The following is a 15,267-nucleotide window of genomic DNA, read 5'->3' as shown; positions in this document are numbered from 1 at the left end:
AGTTCAACAGTCTAAGTCATTTTTTATTGTGTAAAATAAAAAGGAAATTGGATTATATGATGTGTACACAATTTGTTATGCTGTCACTCGGCAAATTGCATATTTCTCTAATAGCTTGCAAAATATTAGTTTACAGGTAAATGTCTTTGTTGCAGTTGTGTCTCTTGGAATTTTGAGTAGTGGCTCATCCTTCCCATACAGCATACAAGTTCACATTGGGTTACTCCCGAGTTCTTGGAGGCATGGTCAGTATCTGGGAATACTTTAAGTAACCTTAGAGAGTACCTGCAAAGACTGTACATATTTTCGACATGGAAATATACTAAATTGAAATCTGTCTTGAGACCATCCCTATAAGGGAATGGTAACCTTGTGGTTAATGCAATGGACTAGTAACCCAGAGGTTATGAATTCAAATACCACCATGAAAAGTTGTGAAACAGAATTCAACAAATCTGGTAATTTGTGGAACGGTACCAGACAAAACGATCTGCAAAATGAAAGCTGCCGAATTGTCGCAAAAACTCAACTAGTTCACTAATTCAAGGAGGGGACCTACCACCTCACCTCGTCTGGCCTACGTACTCCATGTCCCACACTATGTCGAATTACATGGTTGACAATTGATGCCTCCATAACCCACTGTCACCTTTATCCCAAGAACAAATTAAAAAAAGACCATCAACAGTCCTCAAGTTAGATAAATGATTCAAACCTGAACTTGTGCGACAAATCAGTCCTTCAAGCAGCCCGCCTTAGAAAAGCATAACTTTTCTAAGCACCATTGCTTAGCTGTCTCTATCAGCACAAGATTCTTTTTGACAAAAATGGTGTTAGATACAAGTCTAATAAAGTCGACAGCCCTCCTTTCCCGTGTTACAATTTGGTCAGAACCTGTAGCATGAAGATCAGAGCAGTAAGATTTTATTCACAGCACCGTTTAAATCCAGGTGGTGGGCAGCTTAAAAAAGTGACGGTTAGGGTCCACAAATGGAAATAATTAGTCTTCTAAAACAGACTGAATTCTGATATCACCATGGGAATGAACGGATGTGCAGCTCCACGTACAGTTCCATCCCCAAGTGGGGTTCAGAAATCACAGTCCAAAATAATGCATTAAGTTCACTCTCTTTTGCGACGGTGAGGCAAATAATCCAGCGCAAAATCCGATGGGTTTGAAAGGATTCAGAAGTGTATGAAGGACTGCATTTACAGTCATTAATTGGAACATTTAATCGAGATAAGAGGTGCTTTACCAACTGGATGGCTTTCAAGATTAGTGGGTATAGCTGAACTGGTCTGGCCTTCCACAAGGATGCGAAACACTGGGAGAGCTGCTGTATGCACTCCAATAGAACTGTGATTAGATCCTAGATTAGCAATCACCAAGTATGTTCCAAGAAAGTATCTTCCATCACCATCCCTGGGTATGTCCTGTCCTACCGGCAGGACAGACCCACCAGAGGTGGCGGTACAGTGATATACAGCCAGGAGGGAGTGGCCCTGGGAATCCTCAACATTGACTCCGGACCCCATGAAATCTCATGGCATCAGGTCAAACATGGGCAAGGAAACCTCCTGCTGATTAACACCTATCGTCCTCCCTCAGCTGATAGATCACTCTTCCTCCATGTTGAGCACCACTTGGAAGAAGCACTGAGGGTAGCAAGGGCACAGAATGTACTCTGGATGGGGGGCTTCAATGTCCATCACCAAGAGTGGCTCGGTACCACCACTACTGACCGAGATGGCTGAGTCCTGAAGAACATAGCTGCCAGAATTGGCCTGCGGCAGGTGGTGAGCGAACCAACACAAGGGAAAAAACGACTTGACCTCATCCTCACCAATCCACCTCTCGCAGATGCATCTGTCCATAACAGCATTGGTAAGAGTGACCACCGCACAGTCATTGTGCAGATGAAGTCCTGTCTTCGCACTGAGGACACCATCCAACGTGTTGTGCGGCACTATCACCGTGTTAAATGGGATAGATTCAGAACAGATCTAGCAGCTCAAAACTGGGCATCCATGAGGCACTGTGGGCCATCAGCAGCAGCAGAATTGTATTCCAGCACAATCTGTAACCTCATGGCCTGGCATATTCCTCACTCTACCATTACCAACAAGCCAGGGGATCAACCCTGGTTCAATAAGGAGTGTAGAAGAGCGTGCCAGGAGCAGCACCAGATGTAGCTAAAAATGAGGTGCCAACCTGGTGAAGCTACAACTCAGGACTATATGCATGTTAAACAGCAGAAGCAACATGCTATAGACAGAGCTAAGCAATTCAACAACCAACGGATCAGATCAAAGCTCTGCAGTCCTGCCACATCCAGTCGTGAATGGTGGTGGACAATTAAACAACTAACGGGATGAAGAGGCTCTGTAAACATCCCCATCCTCAATAATGGCGGAGTCCAGCACGTGAGTGCAGAAGACAAGGCTGAAGCGTTTGCAAACATCTTCAGCCAGAAGTGCCGAGTGGATGATCCATCTCGGCCTCCTCCTGATATCCCCACCATCACAGAAGCCAGTCTTCAGCCAATTCGATTCACTCCACGTGATATCAAGAAACAGCAGAGTGCACTGGATACAGCAGAGGCTATGGGCCCCGACAGCATCCCGGCTGTAGTGCTGAAGACTTATGCTCCAGAACTAGCCGCGCCTCTAGCCAAACTGTTCCAGTACAGCTACAACACTGGCATCTACCCGACAATGTGGAAAATTGCCCAGGTGTGTCCTGTCCACAAAAAGCAGGACAAATCCAATCCGGCCAATTACCGTCCCATCAGCCTACTCTCAATCATCAGCAAAGTGATGGAAGGTGTCATCGACAGTGCTATCAAGCGGCACTTACTCACCAATGACCTGCTCGCCAATGCTCAGTTTGGGTTCCGCCAGGACCACTCGGCTCCAGACCTCATTACAGCCTTGGTCCAAACATGGACAAAAGAGCTGAATTCCAGAGGTGAGGTGAGAGTGACTGCCCTTGATATCAAGGCAGCATTTGACCAAGTGTGGCACCAAGGAGCCCTAGTAAAATTGAAGTCAATGGGAATCAGAGGGAAAACTCTCCTATGGCTGGAGTCATACCTAGCACAGAGGAAGATGGTAGTTAGTGGTTGTTGGAGGCCAATCATCTCAGCCCCAGGACATTGCTGCAGGAGTTCCTCAGGGCACTGTCAGAGGCCCAACCATCTTCAGCTGCTTCATCAATGACCTTCCCTCCATCATAAGGTCAGAAATGGGGATGTTCGCTGATGATTGCACAGTGTTCAGTTCCATTCGCAACCCCTCAAATAATGATGCAGTCCAAGCCCGCATGCAGCAAGACCTGGACAACATCCAGGCTTGGGCTCATAAGTGGCAAGTAACATTTGCGCCAGACAAGTGCCAGGCAACGACCATCTCCAACGAGAGAGAGTCTAACCACCTCCCCTTGACATTCAACGGCATTACCATCACCGAATCCTCCACCATCAACATCCTGGGGGTCACCATTGACCAGAAACTTAACTGGACCAGCCACAAATACTGTGGCTACAAGAGCAGGTCAGAGGCTAGGTATTCTGCGGTGAGTGACTCACCTCCTGACTCCCCAAAGTCTTTCCACCATCTACAAGGCACAAGTCAGGAATGTGATGGAATACTCTACACTTGCCTGGATGAGTGCAGCTCCAACAACACTCAAGAAGCTCGTCACCATCCAGGACAAAGCAGCCCGCTTGATTGGCACCCCATCAACCGCCCTAAACATTCACTCCCTTCACCACCGGCGCACTGTGGCTGCAGTGCGTACCATCCACAGGATGCACTGCAGCAACTCGCCAAGGCTTCTTCGACAGCACCTCCCAAACCCGCGACCTCTACCACCTAAAAGGACAAGGGCAGCAGGCACATGGGAACACCACCACCTGCACGTTCCCCTGCAAGTCACACACCATCCCAACTTGGAAATATATCGCCATTCCTTCATCGTCGCTGGGTCAAAATTCTGGAACTCCCTTCCTAACAGCACTATGGGAGAACCTTCACCACACGGACTGCAGCGGTTCAAGAAGACGGCTCACCACCACCTTCTCAAGGGCAATTAGGGATGGGCAATAAATGCTGGCCTTGCCAGCGACGCTCACATCCCATGAACGAAAAAAAAAGTAGAATTTTCCCCCATACCTGTTGTCCCTACCCTCATCAGCATAAAAAAGTACACATTATTTGTCTTTTTTGTGATGTTCCTCAGAGGTGATGGTCTCGAATATAGAAAATATCACTTGGAATTGAGTAGGTCCAATAGTCGATCATATAAAAGCTGGTTGTGTTGTATCAGCATTTGTACCATGCCTTTAAGGGGAAGCTAGATAAACATATGAAGGAGAAAGGATTAGAAGAGTTAGGTGAAGTGGGGTGGGAGGAGGCTTGTGTGCAGCATAAACATGGACCAGTTGGGCCGAATGGCCTGTTTCTATGCTGTGCATTCTATGTAATATTTGATGTTCCAGCTTTGAAAACGTTTGTGATAGATAGCTTAACTCAATTTGAGCAGCTCAGACAAGGATCTTTGACGGCAATAATAAATTACTAAGATCACATACGTTTACTGCTACGTGAATTTTCAGGAGAATCCTGAAGAACAGACAAAAAGGTGGGGAGGCAAATAGAAATCCCACCCAGTAGAGTTAACTTTCAGGACATTTGCTCTGTTTCTATTCCCATCAGCATAAATTCAGCAACTCAAGAGGGCAAACTAAATTTAAAAACTGCAAATGCTGTAAATCTGAAATAAAGCTAGCAAATTCTGTAAGTACATAGTAGGTACACCAGCATCTAAAGAGAGAAGACAGTTTGAAATTTAGGGCATGTACCCTTCTACACATCTGGATTTTTAACCTGTCTTTTCTCTTCACAGATGCTAATGAACCTGCTGTGTATTTCCAGCATTTTTTTAAAACTTGTAGATGATGACTGACAGGTCTGTCTCTGGGTGACCTAATTTCTACAACAGGAATTTGGTTACTCCCAAATGGAGAAGACATGGTACCTGTCGAGTATGTATGTCGCTTTACTTAACACCGCTGAAAAGTACTGAGCTGTAACTCTTGATACAAGTTGGCAATCTGGAATGTATCCACACTTAAAGACTGAAATCTTGATCTCTTCCCATTTGTTGGCATTGCATTGCTGTGGTGAAATCTGTCCAGAGGTGTGCTGAGAATATTGCAGACTGAGGGAAAACTATAAAAGCTAGCCATTTTCCTTGTAAGTATGCATTCTGATCTATTACTGTGACTGGTGGAACATTTTGCTCCTCAGACAACCTTTATAAGGTTGCCTCTGAATGTGATGAAGATGGAACAAACTCACTCTGGGGACTCACTATGTCCAGAGATCTAGCCATAATGGCCTCAATGTAGTCTTGCATTCAGAATCACATATATGTCAGCCATCACCAGATCCAGAATTTTGCAGTTGAATTATGTTGAGATTCTGAATCTGTGCTTGAAAGAAGATTGTATCCCACAGTGCCCTAAAATGTTCCAGAAGACATGTAGATGTTGTAAAATTAGGTAAGCTTTTTTTTTGAAGAGACATTAGGTCAAAAGCAACAGCTTAAATTCTGGCCCATTGCGCAAACCCGATTTTAATCACTCCACCATTGGCGGACATGTCTTCACCTGCATAGGCCCTAAGCTCTGGAATTCCCTCTCTACCCTCCTTTAAGACACTTTAAAACCTACCTCTTTTGGTCACTTGTCCTAATACTTCCTTATGTAGTTTGGTGTCAAATTTTGTTTGATAACGCTCCTGTGAAGCGACTTGGGATGTTTTACTATGCTAAAGGTGCTATATAAATGAAAGTTGTTGTAAATTGGTAGCACTTTAATGTTGAAGCTCAAGTACCTTCTATGTTGAGGCGTGATGTTATATAAATGTATACATCCTTGAGCTTATTAAATTTTTAAAATTATTATCCTGACCTTTGGGAATCCTGATTCAACTGGGTAAAGAGCACCCCATCCAGATAGAACATCTTTTTCCTGATTCCAGTGACTGCACCCCAAACAATAAACAAAGAACACTTCCATTATTTCTTTCTCAAAATCTGCAGCCGTGACTATATTGACCAAGACTGTCTCCTGAAGGGAAGAGGCAGAAAAGGCTGCGCAACAGCCCACACAAATTTAAAATTCATGTCAACGCCTGGGTCTGAAAAATTGTGACTGAATTTGCATTTGAATGACTATTTGTTAGGACATCTGGTACAACCTAAAATTATATGGTCAACAGATATGAAATTTTATAAACACTTACGGGAACAATTTTAAGGGACGAATTTGTGTTACCCTAAATACATTAAAAAATTACACTGCGGATTCAGATTTTGTATCTGTAAACTTTAGAAAGTTAGGATACAAAACAAAAGCTACAACAGATGCTTAATTAGACGACTTTTTTTTTCCCATTCACACACACGCAGCATCTATTTAAATAAATATCTAAATTTTACCTCAATAAATCTTTTGAATTTTTGTCCTCTTGTTTCGGTTGTGGGGTCAGTCGGGGAGCATCAAGAAGGGCTGGGGTATCAGAACACTCTGAGGCTGGGCTCTGGGGTATTCGGGGGCTATAGTAGGAGTGCTTGTGGGGCGGGGGATCTACAATACTCATGGAGAACTGACGTATGGAGGCACTTGGGACTGGTTTGGGTACAACTGGGTGTGGAGTCTGGAAGGTACTCAATATTGGGGTCTGGGCTCTGGCGGCAGTTAGGGAGAAGACTGGGATTACTTAGGGGGCTGTGGTTTTGTTCTGGGAGCACCTGAGGTTGCCGGGGAGGACCAATATGCTCCGAAAGAGGTTAGCTGGATACTGATATGAATGTTACAGTGGATGCTTGTTGCTGCTCTGTAAGTGGCACATTCATCAAAACAGTAGAGACAGCAGGCTGCACAAGTCTCCAAAGAGAAGAGCACATGGGCACTCGGTTGTCAGGTAAAGCACAGGTCACTGAGTCACACGTGCACAGAGCCTTGAAAAGTCATGCATGCATGACGACCCAAAATATATTGAGGGAAGGCCCAGCTGAACAAAGTAAACTCCAGGAACTGAGCAAAACCCAAGCCCCCAGGGGCCTCAGAGAGGGTAGGTCGCTGGAGGCAAAATTATTGGATGGATTTCATTTTTTTGTGACTTGTTTGCACTAGGAATGGAAGGTGGCCATTAAACCTCGAGCTTGTTCCACCATTCGTTAGATCATTGCTAATCTGTACCTCAATTCCATTTACCTGCCTTTGCTCCATATCCCTTGATACCCATGTCTAATAAAAATCTATCCATCTCAGTCTCAGAAAAATCAATTGACCCAGCATCCAGGAGTTCCAGATTTCCACTACCCTTTGTGATTTCACTCCTAAATGGTTTAGCTCTAATTTTAAAACTATGCCACTGTGTCCTGGATTCCACCCACAGAGGAAATAGTTTCTCTCCACCCACCCTATCAAATCTCTATCATTTTAAACACCGTTAGATCACCCCTCAATCTTCTAAACTCAATGGAGCACAAGCCAAGTTTATGCAACCCGTCTTCATAATTTAACTAAGTCCTGTTACAATTCTGGTGAATTTGTGCTGTTCTCCCTCCAAGGCCAATATCCTGAGATTCGGTGCCTAAAACTAAATGCAGTACTCTAAAATGGGGTCTGACCAAGACTCTGCACAACTGATGCATCAGTTCCTCAGTTTTGAATTCCAGCCCCCTTGAGATGAAGGCCAATATCCCATTCGCCCTTTTGATTACATTTTGTACCTGTAAGTTTTACTTTTAGGTGCAAACACAAGTCAGTGACTGAGGAAGTAACAGAGCTGCTCCAAGAAATCAGAATAAAGTTTGACTGATATGATGATTTCATTTTGATAGTTGCTGGTTCGAGCTTTGAAAAAAATGCGAATGGTTTGACTAATTAGTTTTGTGTGAATTGCTGGTTCCTGATTTACATGATCAAGTCTTCTGTCTCCTGCAAGAGATATGACTAAGCTGATTACTACCCATTCATGATGTAATTCTTGGAAAAAATAAGAAATAATTGAACGCTCCTTTGTTTTACAGAATGGTCTGTAATTGACCCAGTTTGCGTCATTTCATATTCAAAGTTCGACTTGGCTTTCATCTTCATACAATATGCTCGTTATCAGAAATCCAAATGTTGGTTCATTAATATTTTAAAATTGATATAATGATTTTCTGCACAGAAGTAATTTAATGGATTATTCATACATAATTTATTCAGACTAGAAACATATCCTCCACCTCACATGAGGCAGAGGTATGCATGAAGTTTCGCACCTGGCTGCAACAGCACAAAAGGGTGCAAAAGATATCGAAAGATGAACCAGTCAGACTTCTAATTAACACCTAATAAACAAACTGGATATGAACACAACCATTAGTAGTTTAGTCATCTGGCCATTTCACTTTGCACAGAAGTAGTTGTATTTAGATTTGGTTTTTATAATAAAGCCAAAATCCTGAGTTACAGGACCAGCTGTAAGAAGTGGAAATGCATCAAGATTATTTAGAATCTAGAGGCACGTGAGGGCCAAGGTTGACCTGAGGGACATTTAACAAGTTCCTCTGACCTAAAGTTTTGTTTCTAAAGAAAATGAATAGTAGCCTTCATTGACAAAGTTTCTTCATTCTTTCTACATGAAAATACAGTGCTCTGTGTGCATTCATTAAGTCGTATTTCTTTTTAAATGAGACGTAACAGGTAACTTCAATACCATAAATTGAGACAAGTGAACCTCAATATTAGGCAGGAAGAATAGAGCTCGAGTAGTGCCTTATTCACGTCAAACAAGGTGGGTATACCAACAGTTCCTACAGTTTGCTAACCTTCTGTGTCAAGATGAGGTCATATAAAGTAACTACCTGAAGAGAAACAAGTTTACCAAAGTCCACAGGTTCAAAGGTCTGACAGTAGCTTGCTCAGAACCAAATTCAACTCCCATGTTGTGAAAGATTGTCTTTTCATAATTGAGATAATCATAGTATTAGCTAATAGGTAGAAGTGACAGTAAGCTCATAATCCCAGATCCAGCAGTATCTGGTGGTTATGATAAGATCAGCAGTACATTACACCAATGGATTGAAGTGGCTGGTGGGACATCAGCGGACAAATTGCTCCCATTTAGTAGCTGATGGTGAGATCTTACTGGAAGTTAGTAATTCATCACAATTGCTTTAGGAAATTTGAGTCTTCTCAAGAGTCATGTCTTTAGTCAAAAGTTCTGGGGCCACTGTGCCAATATCGTACTATTCATCTAAATCAGAAAGTCCTGCTGACTGGACGATACGAATGGTCCAGGTCCAGCAAGCTATCCTTCAGGTCACAAAAATGATCACTGCATTCATTCTCCACTCAAAGCTTGACCCACGCTGTTTTCCAGGAACCTGAAAAAAAAATTTAGTAGCCTTCTCTTCTGGATCATGGATTTGGGTCACTTTTCCAAAAGCTCCACTTGTTCAGGACAGGATGAGGGTTCATTCCTTCAGTAGGACATAGCTCCTGCTGAGATTCTCCACAGCTTTGTTCTGTGAGCCTGCCTGATGCTGGGCAGACGCAATTTGTATAGCCCCAATACAAAATCCAGCCAACATCGGTAAAGACAGCTGTGAAATCGACTCTGCCTGTTCCTTTATCGATATGGCCATTATTTAGGTATGAGGGTAGAGAGGGAGGGTCAGCAAGCTATCTGATCATCACTACATCCTGGGATAGTAGTAGACCATACAGACCAGGAAGATCTATGGTTTTCAGCTAAGTCTGTTTTCAGTTAGCTGATCTAAGCCAGGGCTGCAGAAGTGCTACAATTGGTCTCAGCATCCCAGGGCTATGGAGGAGAAATATCAGCCAGGGTTTCCACTTCTGTTTGTTATCCACTGACCTTCTGCAGGAAAGTACGAAACTGTGGTGCACATCTTTTTAAATAACCTGCTGACACTTACATATGAATGATGGCCACTAGGGTGAACTACTCTTGAGTTTCCAACACTTATTAAAAGGTACCCCTGTATGAACCAGTGCCTTCTGGAAAAGAGGGGGGTGGGAGAACAGAAATATTAAAAATAGATTTTTAAAAATGTAATCATTTAAATATACTGTAACTTTAAAGTCTGAGGAAAAAAAAATACATAGAATTACATAGAATATACAGCACAGAAACAGGCCATCTGGCTCAACGGGTCCATGTCGGTGTTTATGCTCCACACGAGCCTCCTCCTACCCTTCTTCATCTAACCCTTTCAAGCATATCCCTTTATTCCTTTCTCCCTCAGGTGTTTATCTAACTTCCCCTTAAATGCATCTATGCTAGTTGCCTCAACTACAATCTGGGTAGCGAGTTGCACATTCTAACCACTCTCTGAGTAAAGAAGTTTCTCCTGAATTCCCTATTGGATTTATTAGTGACTAGCTTATATTTATGACCCCAAGTTCTGGTCTCCCTCAAGGGGAATCATCTCTACATCTACCCTGTCAAACCCTTTCATAATCTTAAAGACCTCTTTCAGGTCACCCCTCCGCCTTCCCTTTTCGAGAGAAAAGAGCCCCAGCCTGTTCAGTCTTTCCTGATAGGTATAACCTCTCAGTTCTGGTATCATCCGATTAAATCTTTTTTGCACCTTCTCCAGTATATCCACTATATCATTTTTATAAAATAGAGACCAGAACTGTTCACTGTACTCCAAGGTAAGACTTTAGGCTGATAAAACAGAATTTCTTCTCTATGCATTAAGTAAACCTCATTTTGAAAGTGAACTCACTGTCAACTAAACTTTGAAAAGAAAATCTCCTCTGTGTGAGTGAAACTTCACCGGTTATTATATTTTAAGAGACTGATGAGCGAGATCCATTTAAAAATGTTTGCTGCAGCAGTGAAAACCATTATACCTCAAAGTCCTGGTATTGTTCTTCTGTTAAGGATTTTTTGGCCACCACAAGTGTCCGTAGTCCTTCTCTGGCCATGTTTCCACACTGTGAAGTTAAGGATAAAAAGAGTTGTTTAATCATAAATACTGGAGATTTTTCTTGAGCCTTTTAGTGTCAAACATCCATATATGTTGTGTAAATACTTATCTTTGCTTAAAGAACATCAGCATTGACTACATTATTGCATATATGTATTTATGCTGCAAAACTGAATATTTGCATTTAAATCTATTAGTTCCATTTCCAACAAAGGGAGGGGTCAACAATGTATGAATGGGGCCAAAAATGGAAGTTGGGTGGTTATCAGCAAGACAAAGGGGATTGAAGGAGATGATGGGCCTCATGGGGGAAATGACTCTCGTTAGGGCGGGGATGGGCGATAATGCTGAGGGCAGGGAGATTTGGAGGCTGGAGCGGGAAGAAGGGGTTTCGAGAGGAGGACTGGAGGAAGAAGATGGGAGGAAGAAGTAGAAGCAGCCAAACCAATGGCTTCAATTTTGGAAACAAAGAAGTTCATGAGCTACTGACATCTTGAATCAGAGGTGAAGATTGTGGGTGGGAGGGGAAATATTGAAGGAGGAGTCTGTGGTGGCAAGAGGAGTTTAACTTGTTCTTCCCTGCCAGGATGACCCTGGAGTAATGGGAGGATTTGGCCATGGAGAGTGAAAGGTTGTAGTTAAGCCCGATCTGGTAGTGCACAGCTAGGCCAGTCATAAGCCAGTTGTACTCTTGTCTCCAGCTCACAGATTTAATTCAGAGGAGCTTTTGCAGTGGGAAACTATCCAGGACATAATGGGGACAAGGATATCAAAGGGGTAGCAATATCAGAGTGCATGGTGGGCCAGAGGAGTGGGATCAAAGAGATGAAGAATTTGGCCTCTATTAGTTCAGTAAAATTCATGTTTTTTTCTGATCTTGAACAGATCAAATTAAACTATTATGGTTTAAAAGACCTGCAATAACCTGTTCTTTCAGATTATTTTGCTGTAAACCTCAATTGTTAACAAATTAATCTAGGGGATATTACAATTAATTGTAAAAAATTAACATTTATGGTTAGGGCATTTTAATAGATCTCTACAGCATGCCACTGACTGAAACAAACTGCCCGAAAGCAGCTACAGACTGAAGGGTATTGCCAATAGCAAAGTATTATGAGTATAATCGCTGCGACTACCATATTGAGCCATTATAAAGTAAATTGCTCATGGTCTGTGCAAGGAACAAACATGATGGTCTGATTATCTTTTTCTAATTCTATGCTTTCTTTTTGATATATATTAATGACTTTGGTATAGAGGGTATCATTTCAAAGTTTACAGATGACATGAAATTCGGAAATGTAGTAAACAATGTGGAGGATAGTAACAGACTTTAGCATAGACAGACTGGTGAAACGGGCAGACACATGGCAGATGAAATTTAACATAGCAGTGTGAAGTGATACATTTTGGAAGGAAGAATGAGGAGAGGCATTATAAACTAAATGGTACAATTTTAAATGGAATCCACAGACACACCTGGGGGTGTACGTACACAAATCTTTGAAGGTGGCACGACAAATTGAGAAGGCTGTTAAAAAAGCATATGGGACCCTGGGCTTTATTAATAGAGGTATAGAGTACAAAATCAAGGCAGTTATGCAAAACCTTTATAAAACACTGGTAAGGCCTCAACTGGAGTATTGTGTTCAATTCTGGGCACCACACTTTAGGAGGGATATCAAGGCCTCAGAGAGGGTGCAGGGAGATTTACTAGAATTGTACTGGGGTGAGGGACTTCAGTTATGTGGAGAGACTGGGGAAGCTGGGATTATTCTCCTTAGAACAGAGGTGGTTAAGGAAATGTTTGATAGAGGTGTTCAAAATCATGAACGTTTTTGACAGAGTAAAAGAGGAGAAATTATTTCCAGTGGCAGAAAGGTCGGTAACCAGAGGACACAAATTTATGGTGAGTGGTGAGAGCGCCAGAGGAGACATGAGGAAACATATTTTTTCGCAGCGAGTTATGATGATCTTGAATGCACTGCCTGAAAAGGTTTTTTTTATTCGTTCATGGGATCTGGGCATCACTGGTGAGGCCGGCATTTATTGCCCATCCCTAATTGCCCTTGAGAAGGTGGTGGTGAGCCGCCTTCTTGAACCGCTGCAGTCCGTGTGGTGAAGGTTCTCCCACAGTGCTGTTAGGTAGGGAGTTCCAGGATTTTGACCCAGCGACGATGAAGGAACGGCGATATATTTCCAAGTCGGGATGGTGTGTGAGGGGAACATGCAGGTGGTGTTGTTCCCATGTGCCTGCTGCCCTTGTCCTTGTCCTTCTAGGTGGTAGAGGTCACAGGTTTGGGAGGTGCTGTCGAAGAAGCCTTGGCGAGTTGCTGCAGTGCATCCTGTGGATGGTACACACTGCAACCACGGCACGCCGGTGAAGGGAGTGAATGTTTAGGGTGGTGGATGGGATACCAATCAAGCGGGCTGCTTTGTCCTGGATGGTGTTGAGCTTCTTGAGTGTTGTTGGAGCTGCACTCATCCAGGCAAGTGGAGAGTATTCCATCACACTCCTGACTTGTGCCTTGTAGATGGTGGAAAGGCTTTGGGGAGTCAGGAGGTGAGTCACTCGTTGCAGAATACCTAGCCTCTGACCTGCTCTTGTAGCCAGTGTGGCTGGTCCAGTTAAGTTTCTGGTCAGTGGTGACCCCCAGGGTGTTGATGGTGGGGGATTCGGCAATGGTAATGCCGTTGAAAGTCAAGGGGAGGTGGTTAGACTCCCTCTTGTTGGAGATGGTCATTGCCTGGCACAAATGTTACTTGCCTCTTATCAGCCCAAGCCTGGATGTTGTCCAGGTCTTTCTGCATGCGGGAACGGACTGCTTCATTATCTGAGGGGTTGCAAATGGAAATGAACACTGTGCAATTGTCAGCGAACATCCCCATTTCTGACCTTGTGATAGAGGCAAGGTCATTGATGAAGCAGCTAAAGATGGTTGGGCCTAGGACACTGCCCTAAGGAACTCCTACAGCAATGTCCTGGGGCTAAGATGATTGGCCTCCAACAACCACTACCATCTTCCTTTGTGCTAGGAACGACTCCAGCCACTGGAGAGTTTTCCCCGATTCCCACTGACTTCAATTTTACTCGGACTCCTTGGTGCCGCACTTGGTCAAATGCTGCCTTGATGTCAAGGGCAGTCACTCTCCTCACCTCTGGAATTTAGCTCTTTTGTTCATGTTTGGACCAAGGCTGTAATGAGGTCTGGAGCCGAGTGGTCCTGGTGGAACCCAAACTGAGCATCAGTGAGCAGGTTATTGGTGAGTAAGTACCGCATGATAGCACTGTCGATGACACCTTCCATCACTTTGCTGACAATTGAGAGTAGACTGATGGGGGTGGGTAATTGGCAGGACTGGATTTGTCCTGCTTTTTGTGGACAGGATATAACCTGGGCAATTTTCCACAATGTCGGGTAGATGCTAGTGTTGTAGCTGTACTGGAACAGTTTGGCTAGAGGCGCGGCTAGTTCTGGAGCACAAGTCTTCAGCACTCCAGCCGGGATGTTGTTGGGACCCATAGCCTTTGTTGTATCCAGGGCACTCAGCCATTTCTCGATATCACGTGGAGTCAATCGAATTGGCTGAAAATTGGCTTCTGTGATGGTGGGGATATCGGGAGGAGGCCAAAATGGATCGCCACTCGACACTTCTGGCTGAAGATGGTTGCAAACGCTTCAGCCTTGTCTTTTGCACTTACGTGCTGGATTCTGCCATCATTGAGAATGGGGGTGTTTACAGAGCTTCCTCCTCCCGTTAAGTTGTTTAATTGTCCACCACCATTCATGACTGGATGTGGCAGGACTGCAGAGCTTTGATCTGATCCGTTGGTTGTGGAATCGCTTAGCTCTGTCTATAGCATGTTGCTTCCGCTGTTTAGCATGCATGCAGTCCTGTGTTGTAGCTTCACCAAGTTAGCACCTCATTTTTAGGTCCGTCTGGTGCTGCTCCTGGCATGCTCTTCTACACTCCTCATTGAACCAGGGTTGATCCCCTGGCTTGTTGGTAATGATAGAGTGAGGGATATGCAGGGCCATGAGGTTACAGATTGTGCTGGAATATAATTCTGCTGCTGCTGATGGCCCACTGCACCACATGAAGGCCCAGTTTTGAGCTGCTAGATTTGTTCTGAATCTATCCCATTTAGCACGGTGGTAATGCCACACAACACACTGGATGGTGTCCTCAGTGTGAAGACGGCACTTTGTCTCCACAAGGACTGTGCGGTGGTCACTCCT

General features: G+C 43.8%; 1 protein-coding gene across 1 annotated transcript in view; it reads right to left on the bottom strand.

Moving 5' to 3' along the window:
• Positions 1 to 15,267, bottom strand: part of atp9b (ATPase phospholipid transporting 9B) — a 284,027-nt gene that overhangs the window by 29,428 nt on the left and 239,332 nt on the right. Inside the window, exon 18 of the mRNA XM_067981947.1 lies at positions 10,947 to 11,030. Within this exon, the coding sequence (XP_067838048.1) occupies positions 10,947 to 11,030 (84 nt within the window). The remainder of the gene's footprint in view (positions 1 to 10,946; positions 11,031 to 15,267) is intronic.

This window comes from Heptranchias perlo, chromosome 3 (genome assembly GCF_035084215.1).
Source record: "Heptranchias perlo isolate sHepPer1 chromosome 3, sHepPer1.hap1, whole genome shotgun sequence".
Taxonomy (NCBI): Eukaryota; Metazoa; Chordata; class Chondrichthyes; order Hexanchiformes; family Hexanchidae; genus Heptranchias; species Heptranchias perlo.
This window is presented reverse-complemented; position numbering and strand designations above follow the sequence as displayed.